Source organism: Artibeus jamaicensis, unplaced genomic scaffold (genome assembly GCF_021234435.1).
Source record: "Artibeus jamaicensis isolate MK-2021 breed Jamaican fruit bat unplaced genomic scaffold, CSHL_Jam_final contig_594, whole genome shotgun sequence".
In the NCBI taxonomy this organism is placed as follows: domain Eukaryota; kingdom Metazoa; phylum Chordata; class Mammalia; order Chiroptera; family Phyllostomidae; genus Artibeus; species Artibeus jamaicensis.
Genome location: NW_026521898.1, coordinates 1,656,534 through 1,672,613, shown reverse-complemented (window position 1 = coordinate 1,672,613; position 16,080 = coordinate 1,656,534). Strand labels below are relative to the sequence as shown.

Here is a 16,080-nt window from a genome sequence, read left to right as displayed (position 1 = left end):
ATCCTAGGATGATCCCACTTGGTCATAGTGTATAATCTTTTTAATGTATTGCTGAATGAGGTTTGTCAATATTTTGTTGAGGATTTTATTGTCTATGTTCTTCAGCAATATTGGACTGTAGTTTTCTTTCTTTGTTATGTTTTTATCTGGTTTTGGGATTAGGATGGTGCTGCTGTCATAAAAAGAGTTTGAGAGTCTTCCATGATTTGGGATTTTTTGGAATAGTCTGAGAAGTGTATGGGTTATGTATTCCTTAAATGTTTTGTTAAATTCTGTGAAACTGTCTGGTCCAGGGTTTTTTTTGTCCTGGGAGTTTTTGTTTACTCCTTCAATTTTGTCAGCTGTTACTGTTCTGTTCAGGCTTTCTGCTTCTTCTTCATCGAGTTTTGGAAGATTATATTTTTCTGGAAATCTGTCCATTTCACCTAAGTTTTCAAATTTCTTGGCATACAATTTTTTTGTAGTAATTTCTGTGGTATCGACTATAATCCCTCCTCTTTCATTTCTGATTGTGTTTATTTGGGTCCTCTCTTTTTTGATAAGTCTTCTTAAAGCCTTGTTGATTTTGTTTATCTTTTCATCAAAACAGCTCCTGGATTTATGGATCCTTATAATTGTTCTTTTAGTCTCTATGTTGTTTAATTCTGCTCTGATCTTGGTTATTTCTTTCTTCCTACTTGCTCTGGGCTGTCTTTATTGTTCTTCCTCCAGTTCTTGTAGATTTAGGGTTAGATTATTTATTTGAAATGTTTCTATCATTTTTAGGTGGGCATGTATTTCTACAAACTTCCCTCTCAGGACTGCCTTCGCTGTTTCTTGTAAGTTTAGGATTGTTAAGAGTTTATTTTCATTTGTTTCCAGATTTTTTTTAATTAAAAAAATTAAATTTATTTATCTTTAGAGAGGAAGGGAAGAAAAGAGGGAGAGAAATATTATTGTATGGTTGCCTCTTGTTTGTCCCCTGCTGGGCACTGGCCTGCAGCCTGGACATGTGCCCTGACTGGGAATCGAACCAAATTTTTTTATTTCTTCCTTCATCTCATTATTAACCTGTTCATTGTTTAATAGCATCCTATTCAATCTGGATGAATTTTAGTGTTTTTGAATTTTTTTTTGAGGTTGGTTTCTAGTTTCAGGCCCTTGTGGTCAGAGAAAATGCTTGATATAATTTCAGCTTTCTTGAATTTGTTGTGGCTTGTTTTGTCCTATCATGTGGTCTATCTTTGAAAATGTTCCATGTGCATTTGAAAAGAATGTGTATTTTGCTTTTTTAGGATACAAGGTTCTATATATATCAGTTAAGTCTGTTTGATTAGGATATTGTTCAATGCTGCAATATCTTTGCTGATATTTTGTTGGAAGATCTATCTATTGTTGACAGTGAGGTGTTAAAATCTTCTACTATAATTGTGCTGCTGTCTATATCTTTCTTGGAGTCCTTCAAGTTTTTCTTTACATATTTGGATGCTCCTAATTTGGGTGCATATATATTTCTAATGTTTATGTTTTCTTGATGTATTTTCCCTTGATTATTATAAAGTGTCCTTCTGGATTTCTTTTTATGGCCCTTGATTTAAAGTTTTGGGGTTGTTTTGTTTTTTTCCTATTGTGAGTATTGATATCCCTTCTTTTTTCCCCTGTCAATTTGCTTGGAATATTTGTTTCCAGCCCTTCACTTTCAGTCTGTGTAGTTCTTTGTTCTGAGGTGAGTCTCTTGTAGGCAGCATATATGTGGGTCATGATTTCTTATCCTTTCAGCTATTCTATGCCTTTTGATTGGAGCATTTAATCCATTTACATTAAAGGTTACTATTGATAGGTCCTTATTCATTGCCATTTTATTTCCATTGTACCTGTGTTCCTCTCTCTCTCTCACTCTTTTTCTTCCTTTTCGTAAAGCAGGTTCTTTTGCATCTCTTGCAGTGCTTGTTTGGAGGAGGTGTATTCTTTGAGGCTTCTTTTGTCTGGGAAACTCCTTATTTTGCCTAACATTTTAATTGAGGGCCTTGCTGGCTAGAGTAGTCTTGGTTGCATGCCTTTGTTTTTCATTACTTAGAATATTTCTTGCCATTCTCTTCTAGTTTTAATGTTTCTTTTCAGAAGTCAGATGCTAGCCTTATTGGGGCTCCCTTGTATGCTACTTCCTGTTTCTACCTTGCTGCCTTTAAGATTCTGTCTTTGTCTTGGAATTTTGCCATTTTAATTATGATGTGTCTTGTATTAGGCCTTTTTGCATTCCTCTTGATTGGGACTTTCTGTGTTTCCTGGATTTGTTTGAGTTTTCCTCTCATCAAATTAAGGAAGTTTTCCATTACTAGTTTTTCACACATGTTTTCTATCCCTTGCTCTTCTTCTTCTCCTTCTGGTATCCCTATTATATGGATATATTATGTATCATGTTGTCCTGCATTTCCCTTAATACCTCTTCATTCTTTCTGAGTCTTTTTTCCTTTCTTGCTCTTTCTGAGAGTTTTTTTCTACCTTGTCATCCAGCTGACTGATTCAATCCTCTGCTTCATCTAGTCTGCTTTTGATTTCTTCTACTGTGTTCCTCAATTCAGAAATTGTATTCTTCATTTCCTCTTGGCCCTTGTTGATAGTTTATGTTTCCTTTTTCATGTTGATATGGTTTGCGATGAGTTCATAGTAGTTTCCCTGTAGTTTCTGATAATTCTCTGTGAGCTCATTGAGCTTCCTGATAACCATTGCTTTGAATTCAGTATCTGATAGTGGAGTTGCCTCTCTTTCATTTGGTATTGTTTCTGAGGCTTCCTTTTTTTATTTCATTTGGGGATTGTTTCTTTGTCTTCCCATTGTGAGACTCTCCTTGTTTGCTTCTGTTTCTTAATTTGATCTGTTCTGACTCCCTGGGCTTGTGGTGTGAACTTCTATGGCAGGAAACCTGTGACATTCAGTGGTTCAGTCTCCTTGATCTCCTAAATTTGCTGCTTTTGAGATGCCATTTTGATGGCTCTGTGTTTGTCTTTGGGTTTTTATTTTTGTTGGGTCTTTCTTTGTTGGGTCCTTCCCTCTAGCTGGTTAACTGAGGGTCACTCCATCCACCATTTTTTGTATGTTGTGCAGGTGTGGACAGGTTGTATCAAAGCTGGTTCTTCTGTCTGTCTGAGGTTATGAGGCTTCTCTCTGTTGTTCAGTTGTTTGTTCTGGATAATTTCTCCATCGTTTAGTTGTAATTGCAAATTTAGTGTAGCTTTCACTCACTTCTCTGCCACTTTTTTTATTATCTGTTGGTGGTTTCTTTTTTGGTGGGTTCTCCCTTCTAGCAGGTGTATTAGTGTTCACAGATCCCATCTATTCTTTTATGTGATCAATTGGAGGGGGAAGGTAAAATGAATTAAGACAGTAGGAGTGTATTATATGAGATTTAAAGTGCCAACCTATAGAGAAGAGATAGTAGATCCTTTGTATAAGTATAGTGTTAACAGTGATATTTCACCCTAGCCACTTTTTGGAAAGGGTGGAAAAGAGATAAGACTCTTGTTAGAGATAGGAAGGATTGTGAGTTGAATCCAGAAAGCAGAGAGCTTGTGGAAGGTCATATTATGAGATATAGTGAGATTGAATGATAGAAAATGGGCATAGTATGTGAGAAAACAGAGTTAACCACAACAGTAATAAAGTTCTGGAAGACAGTGAAATGGGCTAAGATCCAGGTGGAGTGCTGTGTGTACAATTGTATGAAACAAAAATTACTTACACTAATACTGGAACAACAGTCATATGACAGAATCTATATGATCTGAATAACAAGAATAGGAACTACATGACCTAGAGTAGTACACTATTGGAACACAAGTGAAGTGAAAAAAGGAAAATTAAAATACAGTTGGAAAGAGAGAACAAGAAAAACCAGTCACACAATGCAATTAAACATACAAATAAAACAAGGAAAACTAAACAGAAAGAAGAGGTATAAAAATGCTAAAAAATAAAAGAAGAAAAAATAATGAAAAAAATACATATAAACAATAGAATGCAAGTTCTCTTAAATAGCAGAGTGAAATTTTGCCTCAGTTTCTCAGTTGTTGGAATTGCCTTGTGATCCATCCTTTTATAGCTCCAGGTCTTATTGTGTCACTTTAGAAATAAACAAACAAAAAGACTCATGATGACTTTAAACTGGCCCAGCCAATTCAGCTGGTCTTCCTGGCTGCAGCAGACTGAGGGGGGTTGGGCTTTGCTTTTCTTCCTTCCTATGGTTTTGTGAGAATGGGGGCCAGGTTGGGGTGGAATCTTCACATTGGCCTAGTCTCCAACCCAGTTCCTCCTTTCACTGCCAAGCCCACTCTGCCCCAGCTTGGGGCCTTCAATCTACCAGCTATGTTATTCTTGAGGTGCACTAATTAGGGGTAACTCACATACCGCCTTCTTGCTCTTTGCTATCCTAGGTGCTAGGCACTCTCAAAGTCCCTTCAGGATAGTTTAGCTCTCCCAGTGAGTTAAGTCCTTCTGGGGACTGCTAACTCCTTGAGTCCTGCTGCTGTCCTCTTTGGGGGACACCTCCTTCCTCCTCTTAGCACACCAGCCTGGCCGTGCAGGGTAGGGCCCAGCCACTGTGGGGGTAGGGGCTGGGGGATAGGTGGGGGGCTGGATATTGTGGCAGCAGTGGGTACATGGCCTCTGCCACTGCAGTGTCAAAAGACATTCTGAACATTACAACTGGGAGGGAGGATACTATTGGCATCTGGTTGGTAGATTCCAGAGATGCTGCTAAATATCTTATAATGCTCATGGCATCCCCTACAGTAAAGAATTATCCAGCCTCAAGTGTCAGTTCTACTGAGGCTGAGAAACCCTGTGTAATATATAACCTCAATTACTCAATTGTGTATCCACAGGCTAAGGAGAAGGTGTGGTTATATCCCAACCTGAAGGAAATGGCATCTGTCAAAGGAAAGAGGACATCAACCCTTACAGGTAACAGCTTTAAAATGCTAGATATTTATGAAGAGAAAAAGCTCTGTATAAAAGTCCTGTTGTTGTTTTTATTCAGAGGAAGTTACACACTTATAAAGTCCCATATCTGGAGAAGTGCTGTTTGAATACCTTTTTTTGATTGGCTTTGGGTCCTACTAGTTACAAACTAGAAAATCTTTGAAAATTTAATTGTTGTTCAGTAGGTCATGTTCACCTCTACTTTGCTTTTCAAAAGCTTTTATCTGTTGAAAAGACAAACCTGAATAGAGATGTCATTATGGGAAGATAAAATTATCCTGATCATATATTGTAATGCATCCTCCATTAATATATTTGTATCCTATGGTGGCTTTTAGAAAGATCTTCCCAGAAGAACCAACCTTCCCCTGACAAAGAAAAGGTTAATAAACTCAACAAGAAAAATTCTGAGAAGGCCAATGCTTCTCTAGTTCAGAGAAGTTTTGCCACATTTCATACAAAAAGATCACATAATGAGGTAGAAGAGTTTGCTCTAAGAAAGTCTATAGAGCCAATGGAAGATGCAGATAGAAGAGAAATTTTATGCACACAGAGAGTACACAGACAAGAAAATAATAGTGCTGGAGATGATAGACAAGCTACTATGGATAAAAATGAATGTCCAGTGTTCAAAGAAAAGGAAAATGAACTTCATTCTAAGGAAGATACCAGTGAAAGTGAACCTAAGAAAAAAGGGGGGTTATCAATTGCATATGAAGCAGTGATGGACAAGAGTTCAAATAAAAAGCAAAATGATGATAAAACTAATGGTGGTCAGTTCTATAAAAGGTAGGGGTAAAAACATTATATGTATATAATTGATGTTTTTTATAAGTCTTGTCATTGCAATTTAAGGCCATATCAAAGAGATAACTGAAGTAAGTTTTTAAAGCAATGGTTTAGAAACCAGTTTTCATGTGTGTAGATTTTTTTCAGCCATGTTTTCATGCTATTATTCTTCTTCATTCCTGTGATATGTTTATGCATTTCATTGTTTTCTAAGCTTCCTATCAACTGAAAGACAATGATAGTCATTATCAGTACTCACATAAATTAGCATTTTAATGGATCAAGTAAATTTTTTTTGTTTTTAAAATATAGAGTACATCCTTTCTAAGATCAAGAATTGAATGATGATCAGTTTTATCTATAAGTTAAAACATAATTCTTAAAAAGTTTACCTACCCCTTTCTGCACGATAAATTGGCTATTTCCACCAAATATTGTGAGGATTGAGTAAGAAGTAGATTATTGAATGAGTCCTATTCGACTGCAAAGTTTCACATGTAAATGCAGGTAATTATGTAGCCAATTAAAATTAATTATTCTACACAATGATGAGCCACAGAATTTATTTGGAACATAAAATATCCAAACAGCTATGGTCTTTTTTTTTAAGGATTTAAGATACAATTTTTATTTTATTTTTAATACAGTATTTGAAACCTAATCATGGAGAAGTCTCATTTTCCAAGAATTAAACACTATATTTACTAAGAAAGCCTGTTGCCTCAAAGATGTGCTTCATAAGGTCTGGAGCTCTTGCAAAACTGAAATGAGATCAAGTTTTTCTTTCACCCATAAAGGCTGATTCTCACTGCTAATATTCAAAGAGATTACTGCTTCTTTTATTGTGCTTTAATTTAGTCATTTCTCTATTTTATAAACAAAGTGAAAAAATGAAGGTCAAGTCAGTTAGTTATTAATGAAATGACTACTTTTGTAAAGGGCCAATGGAATAATTTAGGCTCCAAATGAAGTCATTAGTGAGATTCTCTGTGATCCTCATTTTGCTGCTTAGATCTGATAGGGAAGCATATTATTATATTTTATTCCCCAAAGCTGACACTGCCAACTGTCTGTCATAAAGCTTAAGACCCTTCATCAAAACACCATTTTGAGGCAGCTTTACTTAGCCATTTGACCAAAACTTTGAGAGGGGCAGCTGAGTTTTATTTTCCAGGTCTATCAGCAATGTAAAAGCCATTTCTACATCACGAGTCCTGGGAAATGTAGCAATAAGACCCATTTTCCAGAATGCTGAACAAACAGAGCATGCTATCAGTAGTAAGCAGAGCATGATGGAAGAACAATTCATCAAAGAGGACAGCAAAATGTGCAGAACAGATATAGCAGGGACAGCTGAAGGACACACATTGAGAAGGACGCAGGAAACCAGACAAGTCCAGGGGAGCTCACAAGGCCAACCCCTGGAGTCCACTGGAATTCAGACCTTGAGACAGCGAGATTTGGTGACCCCATTGGCTAGGAAATGGATTTGTTTCAGCCTTTTCAAGCTTCTTAACCTCTTCAGTGAGCATTTCCAACTAAATTTTACTGAGCCTAACAGCCTGAAGGAGACATTATGCCACATTGATGCCATTTGTGAATATAACTCTATCATTTTTTTATCTGAAGAGATGAATGCCACCAACATAATTCTTTTGTGACTTCTTTATGGTGTGGGAGGTGAATTTCTATATCAAATCAGACTCCCAGAGATTTATATTATCTCAATTCAAAATATTAACACTTGGCAGAGTGCCTAACACAAGTATTTGAAAATTATATGCTGAATAAATATAAACTTTTGAAAACAAAGTTATTATCTATTCACCTCTTTTTGTTTCTTTTTTATGTATGTAAGAAAGTATATGCAGCCCTGGCTGGCGTAGCTCAGTGGATTGGGCGCGGGCCTGTGAACCAGAGTATCGCGGTTCGATTCCCAGTCAGGGCACATGCCTGGGTTGCAGGCCAGTTCCCAGCAGGGGACACATGAGAGGCAACCATACATTGATATTTCTCTCCTACTCTTTCTCCTTCCCTTCCCCTCTCTCGAAAAATAAATAAATAAAATATTTAAAAAAAAAAAAAAAAAGAAAGTATATGCAATAGATGCTAAATAACGAATAAATGGGGAAATAAATAGGTTCATAGCAAGCAAACTTTAACAATAGTATACATGGAAAAGTGAAAAGAATACCGGAAGAATACAATTTTGTATTTTAGAACTATTCCTGAGGTGAACCATAGTTTAAACACTTAGGATAGAAGGTAGAAAGTGGGAGAAATTTGAAAGCCATGGAACATATACTTTAGTAATTTTTACTGGGCCTTTTATTTCCAGCCAGAAAACAAATTCATGGTTATGTCTTGAGTGTATCTTACATAAAGGCTAAAATATTTTGTAAAATAATATGTAATAATATCAAACATTTCACTAACATGAAGGAACATTTTGTTTTTCTCTTTTTGCTTTAAAATAATGGACTACATTTGTGGTTCTTAAAAAATGGAACAAATAATATTTCATGTTTGAATTTAAATAGCCTCAGGCCTGGAAGTATAACCTATTTGCACTGTATTGAGGTTGAAGATTTTAAGCTATTTTAGTATTTCTAAAAGTTGTCCTGAGATAGTATGAACCATAGATTAACTGGTCCTGACATTCTTTCTCAAAGATGTCAGGTATCACCTTTGTGAATCACATATCATAACATGAGGTGAAAATTTATACTCCCTAGATCATTAGGAATAAAACAGATGGCCTGTTGTATTTTATTATTAAATGCACAAAATTTCACTCTGAGGCCCCATGCTTGTGCAATAAAGAGTTCTGACTGCTTAACAGATGGCCCTTCTTTCCCTCTCACCTTCTAGATGACTGCCTGGCTCCTCCTGCACCCTTTCATCACCGGATTGTAACAGCCAAACAGACAGCCATCAACAGTTTTTATACCGTGAGCAGAACAGAAATTTTAGGAGGGTGAGTCATGCTTGGTTTTAGCATACTTTAAACAATAGAAGAGAACTTTTAAAGAGATGGATCCTGAGAGTTTCACAAATATTTGCTAGTCTCAACTTGAGAATCAGAACTATCATCAACAAACATTTTAAGAGATTTTAACCATTTCTGAAAATCATCGCTGATGCCAGAAAGGTTGATTTGATGACTGACTAAATTCCACATTTAATTGTTCTTTTGCCTCCCTGTTGCAATTCCTGAAAGTGAGAGAAACCCAGGATGAGCCACCAGAAGGTTGAGAGGTTGTTCAAAGCTTGGAAATTGAGAGATAAGCTGTAGAAATGAGTGAACACTTTATTTCTTGAAGTATTTGCTAAATTATTTTCATCATTATTGGTTTTCCATTTACATTGTTATTGTGTTCATTACTATTATCCATTCAGTCAATTATTTTATTCACAGGAGTTATTTGAAGGACATCTAAATGCACAGTCTTTCCCTGAAGAAACAAGAGTAAAGTCAACAGGGATCGAGACCCTTACCAGGGATATTTCTTCCTCTTCAACTTCAGTCACAATCTCCCCACGATATCTTGTAATTTAAATCATAAATTATGAAAAAGCAGAAAATTTATACAAATATATACAAAATTTACTTAACAGCACATTGGAAAATATCTATAGCTACTCTAATGCATATTTCTGCAATTGGCCATCAGATGTATGATTGATACTTGTAAAATTTCTTCTTCCTCTTCCTATTCTATATTTCTTTTGTCCCTTGCCACATAGAACTACCCGAACTTTTTCCTCCTTAGCTGGCTGATCGTGGAGAACTCCCCCTGAGACTGTGAGGATGAGCTGAGGGAGCAGCGGGAATTCTGAAACATGAGTAGGTGTTGTGGAGTCTGAAGTATTGTTGCCTGAAGCAGCTTATTTGTGTCTTCAGGGACTTCAGTAGCAAGCTAGCAACTGCTTCTCTAAAGGAGAGCAGTTATTTGGCAGAAGAGGCTTTGAAACAGTCCATGGATTGGTGCTGTGCTTCTGGAGAAGGTTGTCAATGGTTGCTTAAGAAGTTACGTTCCACCCATTTGGGCAGCATTGGATCTTCTGGGTCACCGTGCAGTCTGGACCAGCTGCTTGTCATCTCTCATCTGGGCTGTGCTCAAAACTGGTGCCATATTAAATTGTGGGGGCGACTTTCCTTTCAAGTCTCCCCCGTGTGCCATGGATGAAAGTAAACATGACTGAGACATGATGTGATCTGCTTGGTTAGGAAAGGTGGCTATTTTCCCAGAGGAAAAAAGCTGTGAGCAGTGGCCAGTTTCTCAGGGGAAAAAGGTGTTGAGCCCCCTCCTCTAGGGACTTTTATTGGGTTGTAATACACAGACGTACAGGGCAGCAATGATCAAACAGTAGATAACATTTCGAAGAAATCTGAGGGCTTAGTATCAGTCAGAGTCTGTCAGGAACAGAGTTTTAGGGTTTCCTGCTCGAACCCTTAACATATGAATGAAAGCACTCTTAGCAGAGCAGATTTCACAGGTTTATCAGAAAGTCTTTGTGCTGCCAGAGTTTTCCCCAGGACACACTCTAGCCAGGAAAGGAGCTGCACCCCTCCCCATCAGGTATTCAGGCTTAAGGGGATTAGAGCAAAAAAGCGTTTCTTTCAGAGGACATGGGGACTTCGGTTTTGTCAAAGTTGGGGGGACGAGGGGGCGAGAGCCCATTGCTCCCTCTTTGTTGCAGCCCCCCCGAGTCCTTCCATGATGGCCTCCCAAGTGATTGAGTCTGGCTTAGGTTGCCCCCCACTGTGAGAGGTCTTACCCATCATTGACTTCCGACCAAGCTTTGGGGGCAGAGAGAGGAAACTGAGGCAGCATAGCATTTCCTATCAGAAACAATCTTTGTCTCCTGTGATCACATACTAAAGGTTGTATTTTGCCCTTAGCCACAAGAGGTAGATTTACAATTCCTAAAACCAGGCAGAGTGGTCCACAGCAGTAAATGAGTTAGGAGAACACAATCAAATGTGTATTGTGCAAGAGAGCATAAACTACCATATCTCCTTTTCACTATTAAGAATTTCCAGATGCACCAAATTATTTTTCACTTTTGGGAAAGGATCGCTGGATTCCAAAAAGCTTGCCTGTGGTGGCAGGCCCCTGAATTTTCCTGGGGTTCATCTCCCAACCTGTGGGAGTATTTATAATCTCAACACAACATATTCAGGGAGGAGAAATTTATTGGTATGGTGGACCAGAAGGAATACTGGGAGGAGGCAGCTTAATCATTCAAAGCACTTGCAGAATAAGTCATGCGAGACAGTTGAGGTAGTGCTGAAGTTAAACATGATATCAAACCTCTGATGGGCCAGGCAGTTCTGGGGGCTTTTGCTAATCTAGAGAAAAAAGCATTTTCTTAATCAGCAGGCATATGCGAGGTTCCTGGGACTGACTGTGTTCATGTGTTCCAGTAAAGAACGTCTGAATGGTGGCTGGAGTTGAAGGTATCACTTGGCTATGTTTATGGACACACCTGCTTCTGCCTGCAGTGTGTAGCTGAGTTGAATGGAATGTGGTTGTAGTCATCACCCTCCCTTTGCTGGTTGTTGTCAACCCTCACCTCTGCAGTCCTCTAAGAATTCAGTGGCCTTAAGTTGACAATGTTGTTAGGGAAACTTCCCGGTTGCTCCTGCTGTGATAGCCACCATTGCACAGGCAGGCACCAGTGTTTGACCTATTTTTCTAAATCAAGAATCAAAGCAAGCAAGTCAGATTTAAAAATTGTTGATGAGGGTGCATTTCTGTGTATGATTAATTTGTAAAAAATTATTTTACAATGTCTATATATACTTTTATATCCAGAATAAAGTTTCAAAAAGTTTATAGATAATTATGTAATATGTAGTTATTATTATATGTGTCTCTATGTAATATTATTTTTTATTTATTGTGCAGTATTAAAAAATAATTTGATGTGCCTGTTTACAACCTGTATTGTTCACATGTTTCCAAAGTATTACATTCATATGTATTCAGAATGATTCTCATTTTTCCATAACAGAGTTCTCAAGTTTTAGGGTGCATATTAATTACCCAAAGAATGTTGTGAAATACAGATTATGGGGCCTCACCTCAGACTCCTATCTCAGTAGGTGTGGGGTAGAGCCGGGCAACATGTATTCCCACCCTTAGAAGATTCTGATGCTGGGGACCCACAGATCACACCTTGACACTGTTGCAGAAGTTTATTGGCTACAGCAGTTGCATGCTCAAAAAGAGAAATGCCTGGGGAAACTGACTGGTGTACTTGGCAGTGACTGAAGCCAGAGCTGGTGGAGACAGAGCCCCATGATACAACTTCATCCTCTTCTTTGGCAGGGGGCGCTTTGGCCAGGTTCACAAGTGTGAAGAGAAAGCAACAGGTCTGAAGCTGGCCGCTAAGATTATCAAGACCAGAAGCAGGAAGGATAAGGTAAAGGCCATGTGATGTGGCTTTCTTCTTGCTGTTGTCTTCACCCCACTAAGCATTTCTCCCTCTTCTCAGGATGAAGTGAAGAATGAGATCATTGTCATGAACCAGCTGGATCATGTGAACCTCATTCAGCTCTATGATGCCTTCGAGTCTAAGAATGACATTGTCCTCGTCATGGAGTAGTATGTGTTCCCTTCTCCCCCTCTTCCACTTTTCTTTATAGCTGTGCACACACACACATTCAGAGAGTCTCACAGCATTGGTGACCACAGGGTGTAGTTCTGTCTCACTTCAGAAATTACTAGATCCATTCTTGGTACACCACGGTTTTTGACTTGTGTGTATGAGATAATTTTATGAGTTTCAGAAAGAAAATTATTTAGAAATAAATCTCTTTATATATAATTTTATTAATAAGAAGTTGGATGACAACATATATCTAACTTTATATGTAAGCTATACTGTAAAAAAATCCAGCTTAAATATTACTTTGGTTAACCAGGAAGAAAGTGATTTTCAAACTGCATTTCACTCTCAACCTAATCACTGATACAAGTTTCATGTCAAACTCTTAATAATCGGGGCTAAGAAACTTCCATTTGAAATCAGCTTTATAAAAACTAAATACGTGTTTAGTTAGAAGGTGGGTATTTCTAAGTAACACTGTATCAGTAATATGATTCAGTTCATTTTTCTCCCTCATTTTGGTTTTTTTTTACTGTTCAATAAGGAATTTTTGAATACAAAATATTTAGCATCAGCCACATAGAAGCACTTTATCACTGAAATTAGTCTGAAGGTAAACTGCCTAATAGTCAGTTGGTATTTGGAATTTTTCTCTCTGTCTTCTTCAAGTCCTCTTTATCTTCCATGTATGTCAGAAAATGGGAGGTGTGGACTCACCTCAGAGCTGTAGCCACTGGATGAAAGGGAGTTGGAGATTTTGTGAAATTGATGGTGAATAAGACAAGGTCCTTCAACCCAAGAGTCATCTAACTGAGATAGCAAAGAAGGCAGAGAAATAACTGTGTGAATGTCTCTATTTGGAAGAGTTAAAAAAGCTTAACTGCAAGAAAAACATGTTCATATATAACATGTTCATGAAAGAATTATGACTCAGGACTCCACTCTTCTTCCCTCTGCAGTGTGGATGGAGGTGAGCTGTTTGACCGGATCATCGATGACAACTACAATCTGACCGAGCTTGATGCCATCCTGTTTATCAAGCAGATATGTGAGGGAATACGACACATGCATCAGATGTACATTCTCCATTTGGACCTAAAGGTACAGTATGCTTTGGTCCCAACCTTTCCCTTCCTGTGGATCAGAGGGCCCTGTCAGATACCAGATATTAGACTGGAACACTGATTCTGTCACTAGGTACATATTTATTAATAAAAATTCAGATTCTTAAACTAATTTTTCTGTTCCCAAATTCTGTCACCTCTTAATATTTGTATGCCTCCTTTTTTAGAGACTGCTATTCAGATTCTCCTAACTTGCCTGTGTTAAAGTAACCTGCATAGGAGATCATTTCCTTCCTAAAAGTTTTGAATCAAAACCACCACCACCATCACCAGTGTGGTACTTTTGTTGTGTTCCTGTCATAGTATGTTAAGTATTGGGGAGAATTTTACTAACTCAAAATATTCTAGCAGTTGCCACACTTGTCAGCTCTCCTAGAGTCCCCAGTAGGAAGCTCTGGACTTTAGGGACTTGTTTTTCAGTGGGCATGCTAGAGTACTAAGGAGAAACCAATGGCAGAATGGGATATAGAACAGCTAGAAAAGTAGTGATAAAATGCCAAGGAACACAAAGGGGTGGTGATGGGGCTGGACAACACAGTGAAAAGTTTTTGTGAGCAGCTGGGATGCAAGATGCCTTCATTTCTTCCCTTATTTAATGACCCTTTCCCTTTGATTTTTCTCCCATTATGAAGTCCTTGGAACTGTACTTAGTTAAACCAATGAAAGACCCAGAGCCAATAACTCTGACCAGCTCTGATATTGGGGCTGAGCATCATGAAGTGCATCTCCTGTGTGGCTCAGTCACTTGCTCATTTCCCTGTTTGCACAGCATGGCAGTGGGATAAAGTATTCCATATAACATACTGTCTATGGTAAGTCATTAGGGGTTGTAGAGCTAAATACATTTAACCTCTTTAAAAAGTGTCCCATGGGCCCATCTTCTTGTAACGTGGCTTCCCTCACTGTCTTGATTTATGTGTACTGCCTTTTGCATTCACAGGGCAGAAGTAAGTGGTATATAAAATGAAAAAGTGAGAGGTTAAAAATTGATAGCAAAGCCCTTGGCTATGAACTGAGTTTCATAATGTGTGTTTTCATGGAGCATTTCATTGACTGTGGATATTCTACAGATATTCCTAAAGGGATTTGATTGGCAACTGGAACTAGGACCAGACCCATCATAAGTCAAACAACTCCATATGTGGCTTCATAATGTTGATTGAAAATGAGTAATTTTAGTTATGGGTTGTATGTAAAGATAATAATAAAGGAGACAGCTGGATGGGTCATTAATGAGCAGTCATGCCTTTCAGAAAGCTCCTTGGAAGGAAGAAGGCCAAAAATATTAAGAGTGTTTGTCATATGTAGAGGAGATTATAGGTGACTTAAAAATGGTCTCCTTTTTTTTTTGTAGTTTATAAATCTTATCCATAATTAGAAAAAAATTAACTTTGGATGTGCCCTCAAAGCTGTTTCTTTACATTCTATCATTTTTTATGTCATAGTAGTCTTTGACAACTGGACCCCTTTATACATGGTTGATCAGCTATTTAAGCATAAAACCAAATGTTCTTATATAACATCCACTTCTCTATAAAAGTTTTTAACTCATAGACATCTGTTTTAGAGATATTTTAGAAAAGAGCTTCCAAAGACATTATACCTAACCAAATGGACTATATTATTTCATAAAGTGTTTTCAGAGTTTCTGATCTCATTTGAACTTCTCTCCATCCAGATGGGGATGGAGGGCAGCCAGGATCCCACCTAAAAGATGGGACAAGAGATTTTGGGGATCCAATGGGTCAGCCGATGCCCCACAGCAGTCAAAGAAGGGAAGGGATAGATTAGAGCTTGAGAATTCTAGGCAATTTTTTGAAAATTTTTCTTTTATGAATAATCTTAGCTTTAAATTAAATCTCTTATATATTTCTGACCTGAGTTTTTCAGTCCTAACAAGTGTAGGTATGTTTGTAAGACATTCTGTAAACACTCAGTTACAGCGCTCCTATCTATGTTTCTCCCTGTTCATCTCAAAGCTGTCAGATGGGCAGAGCAAAATCTTACAGGAGTCAAACTCTAAGGGAACATTTAGTCAAGGGTTTCAGGCCTGGAGACCAAACTCAGAAAAACTTTGGGATTGCAGAGAATGAAAAATGAAAACCTTCATTTGACATATGACTTTGCCATAGACTAAGCACAAAGGAAAATTTGGAGGTCAGGAGTGTTCACATTATATTGCATATTCAATGTGGCTGTTTGAATGAATCAGGTCATTCCTCTTAGAACTCATAAATCCTCGGGTAAAATATCCTTCCAAGAATGGGAAATTTGTACTCAATAATTTTAAAGGGGCAGATTTCAAGCCTGAGACACCTCCCACCAGTGCATTTAGAAAGTACTGAAGCAGCCTCCTTTTTTTTTTTTCATTCCCTCAAGAAGGCCTCTGCCTGAGCCCACACATCATGGTAAACTGCAGAACCAGGGAAGGGAACAGTCAGGGTAATGCAAGTTTGGCATAGTACCCAAAACCTCATCTACCACATAATTAAAAGAGAAAATACCCACACAGACAAGCCAGTTCCAAAGTGAAAGGCCTGATATGTTTTTCCTGAGCATCACTGTATTTTTAGTTGTGGTTCAAGGACAATTT

General features: G+C 37.9%; 1 protein-coding gene across 3 annotated transcripts in view; it reads left to right on the top strand.

Annotated features, from left to right (window-relative positions):
- MYLK4 (myosin light chain kinase family member 4) overlaps positions 1 to 16,080 on the top strand; it is a 113,994-nt gene that overhangs the window by 82,306 nt on the left and 15,608 nt on the right. For all 3 annotated transcript variants that reach the window (XM_053670564.1, XM_053670563.1, XM_053670565.1), the window contains 5 exons: positions 4,860 to 4,938; positions 8,617 to 8,722; positions 12,084 to 12,177; positions 12,250 to 12,359; positions 13,323 to 13,464. In XM_053670564.1, the coding sequence (XP_053526539.1) occupies positions 4,860 to 4,938; positions 8,617 to 8,722; positions 12,084 to 12,177; positions 12,250 to 12,359; positions 13,323 to 13,464 (531 nt within the window). The remainder of the gene's footprint in view (positions 1 to 4,859; positions 4,939 to 8,616; positions 8,723 to 12,083; positions 12,178 to 12,249; positions 12,360 to 13,322; positions 13,465 to 16,080) is intronic.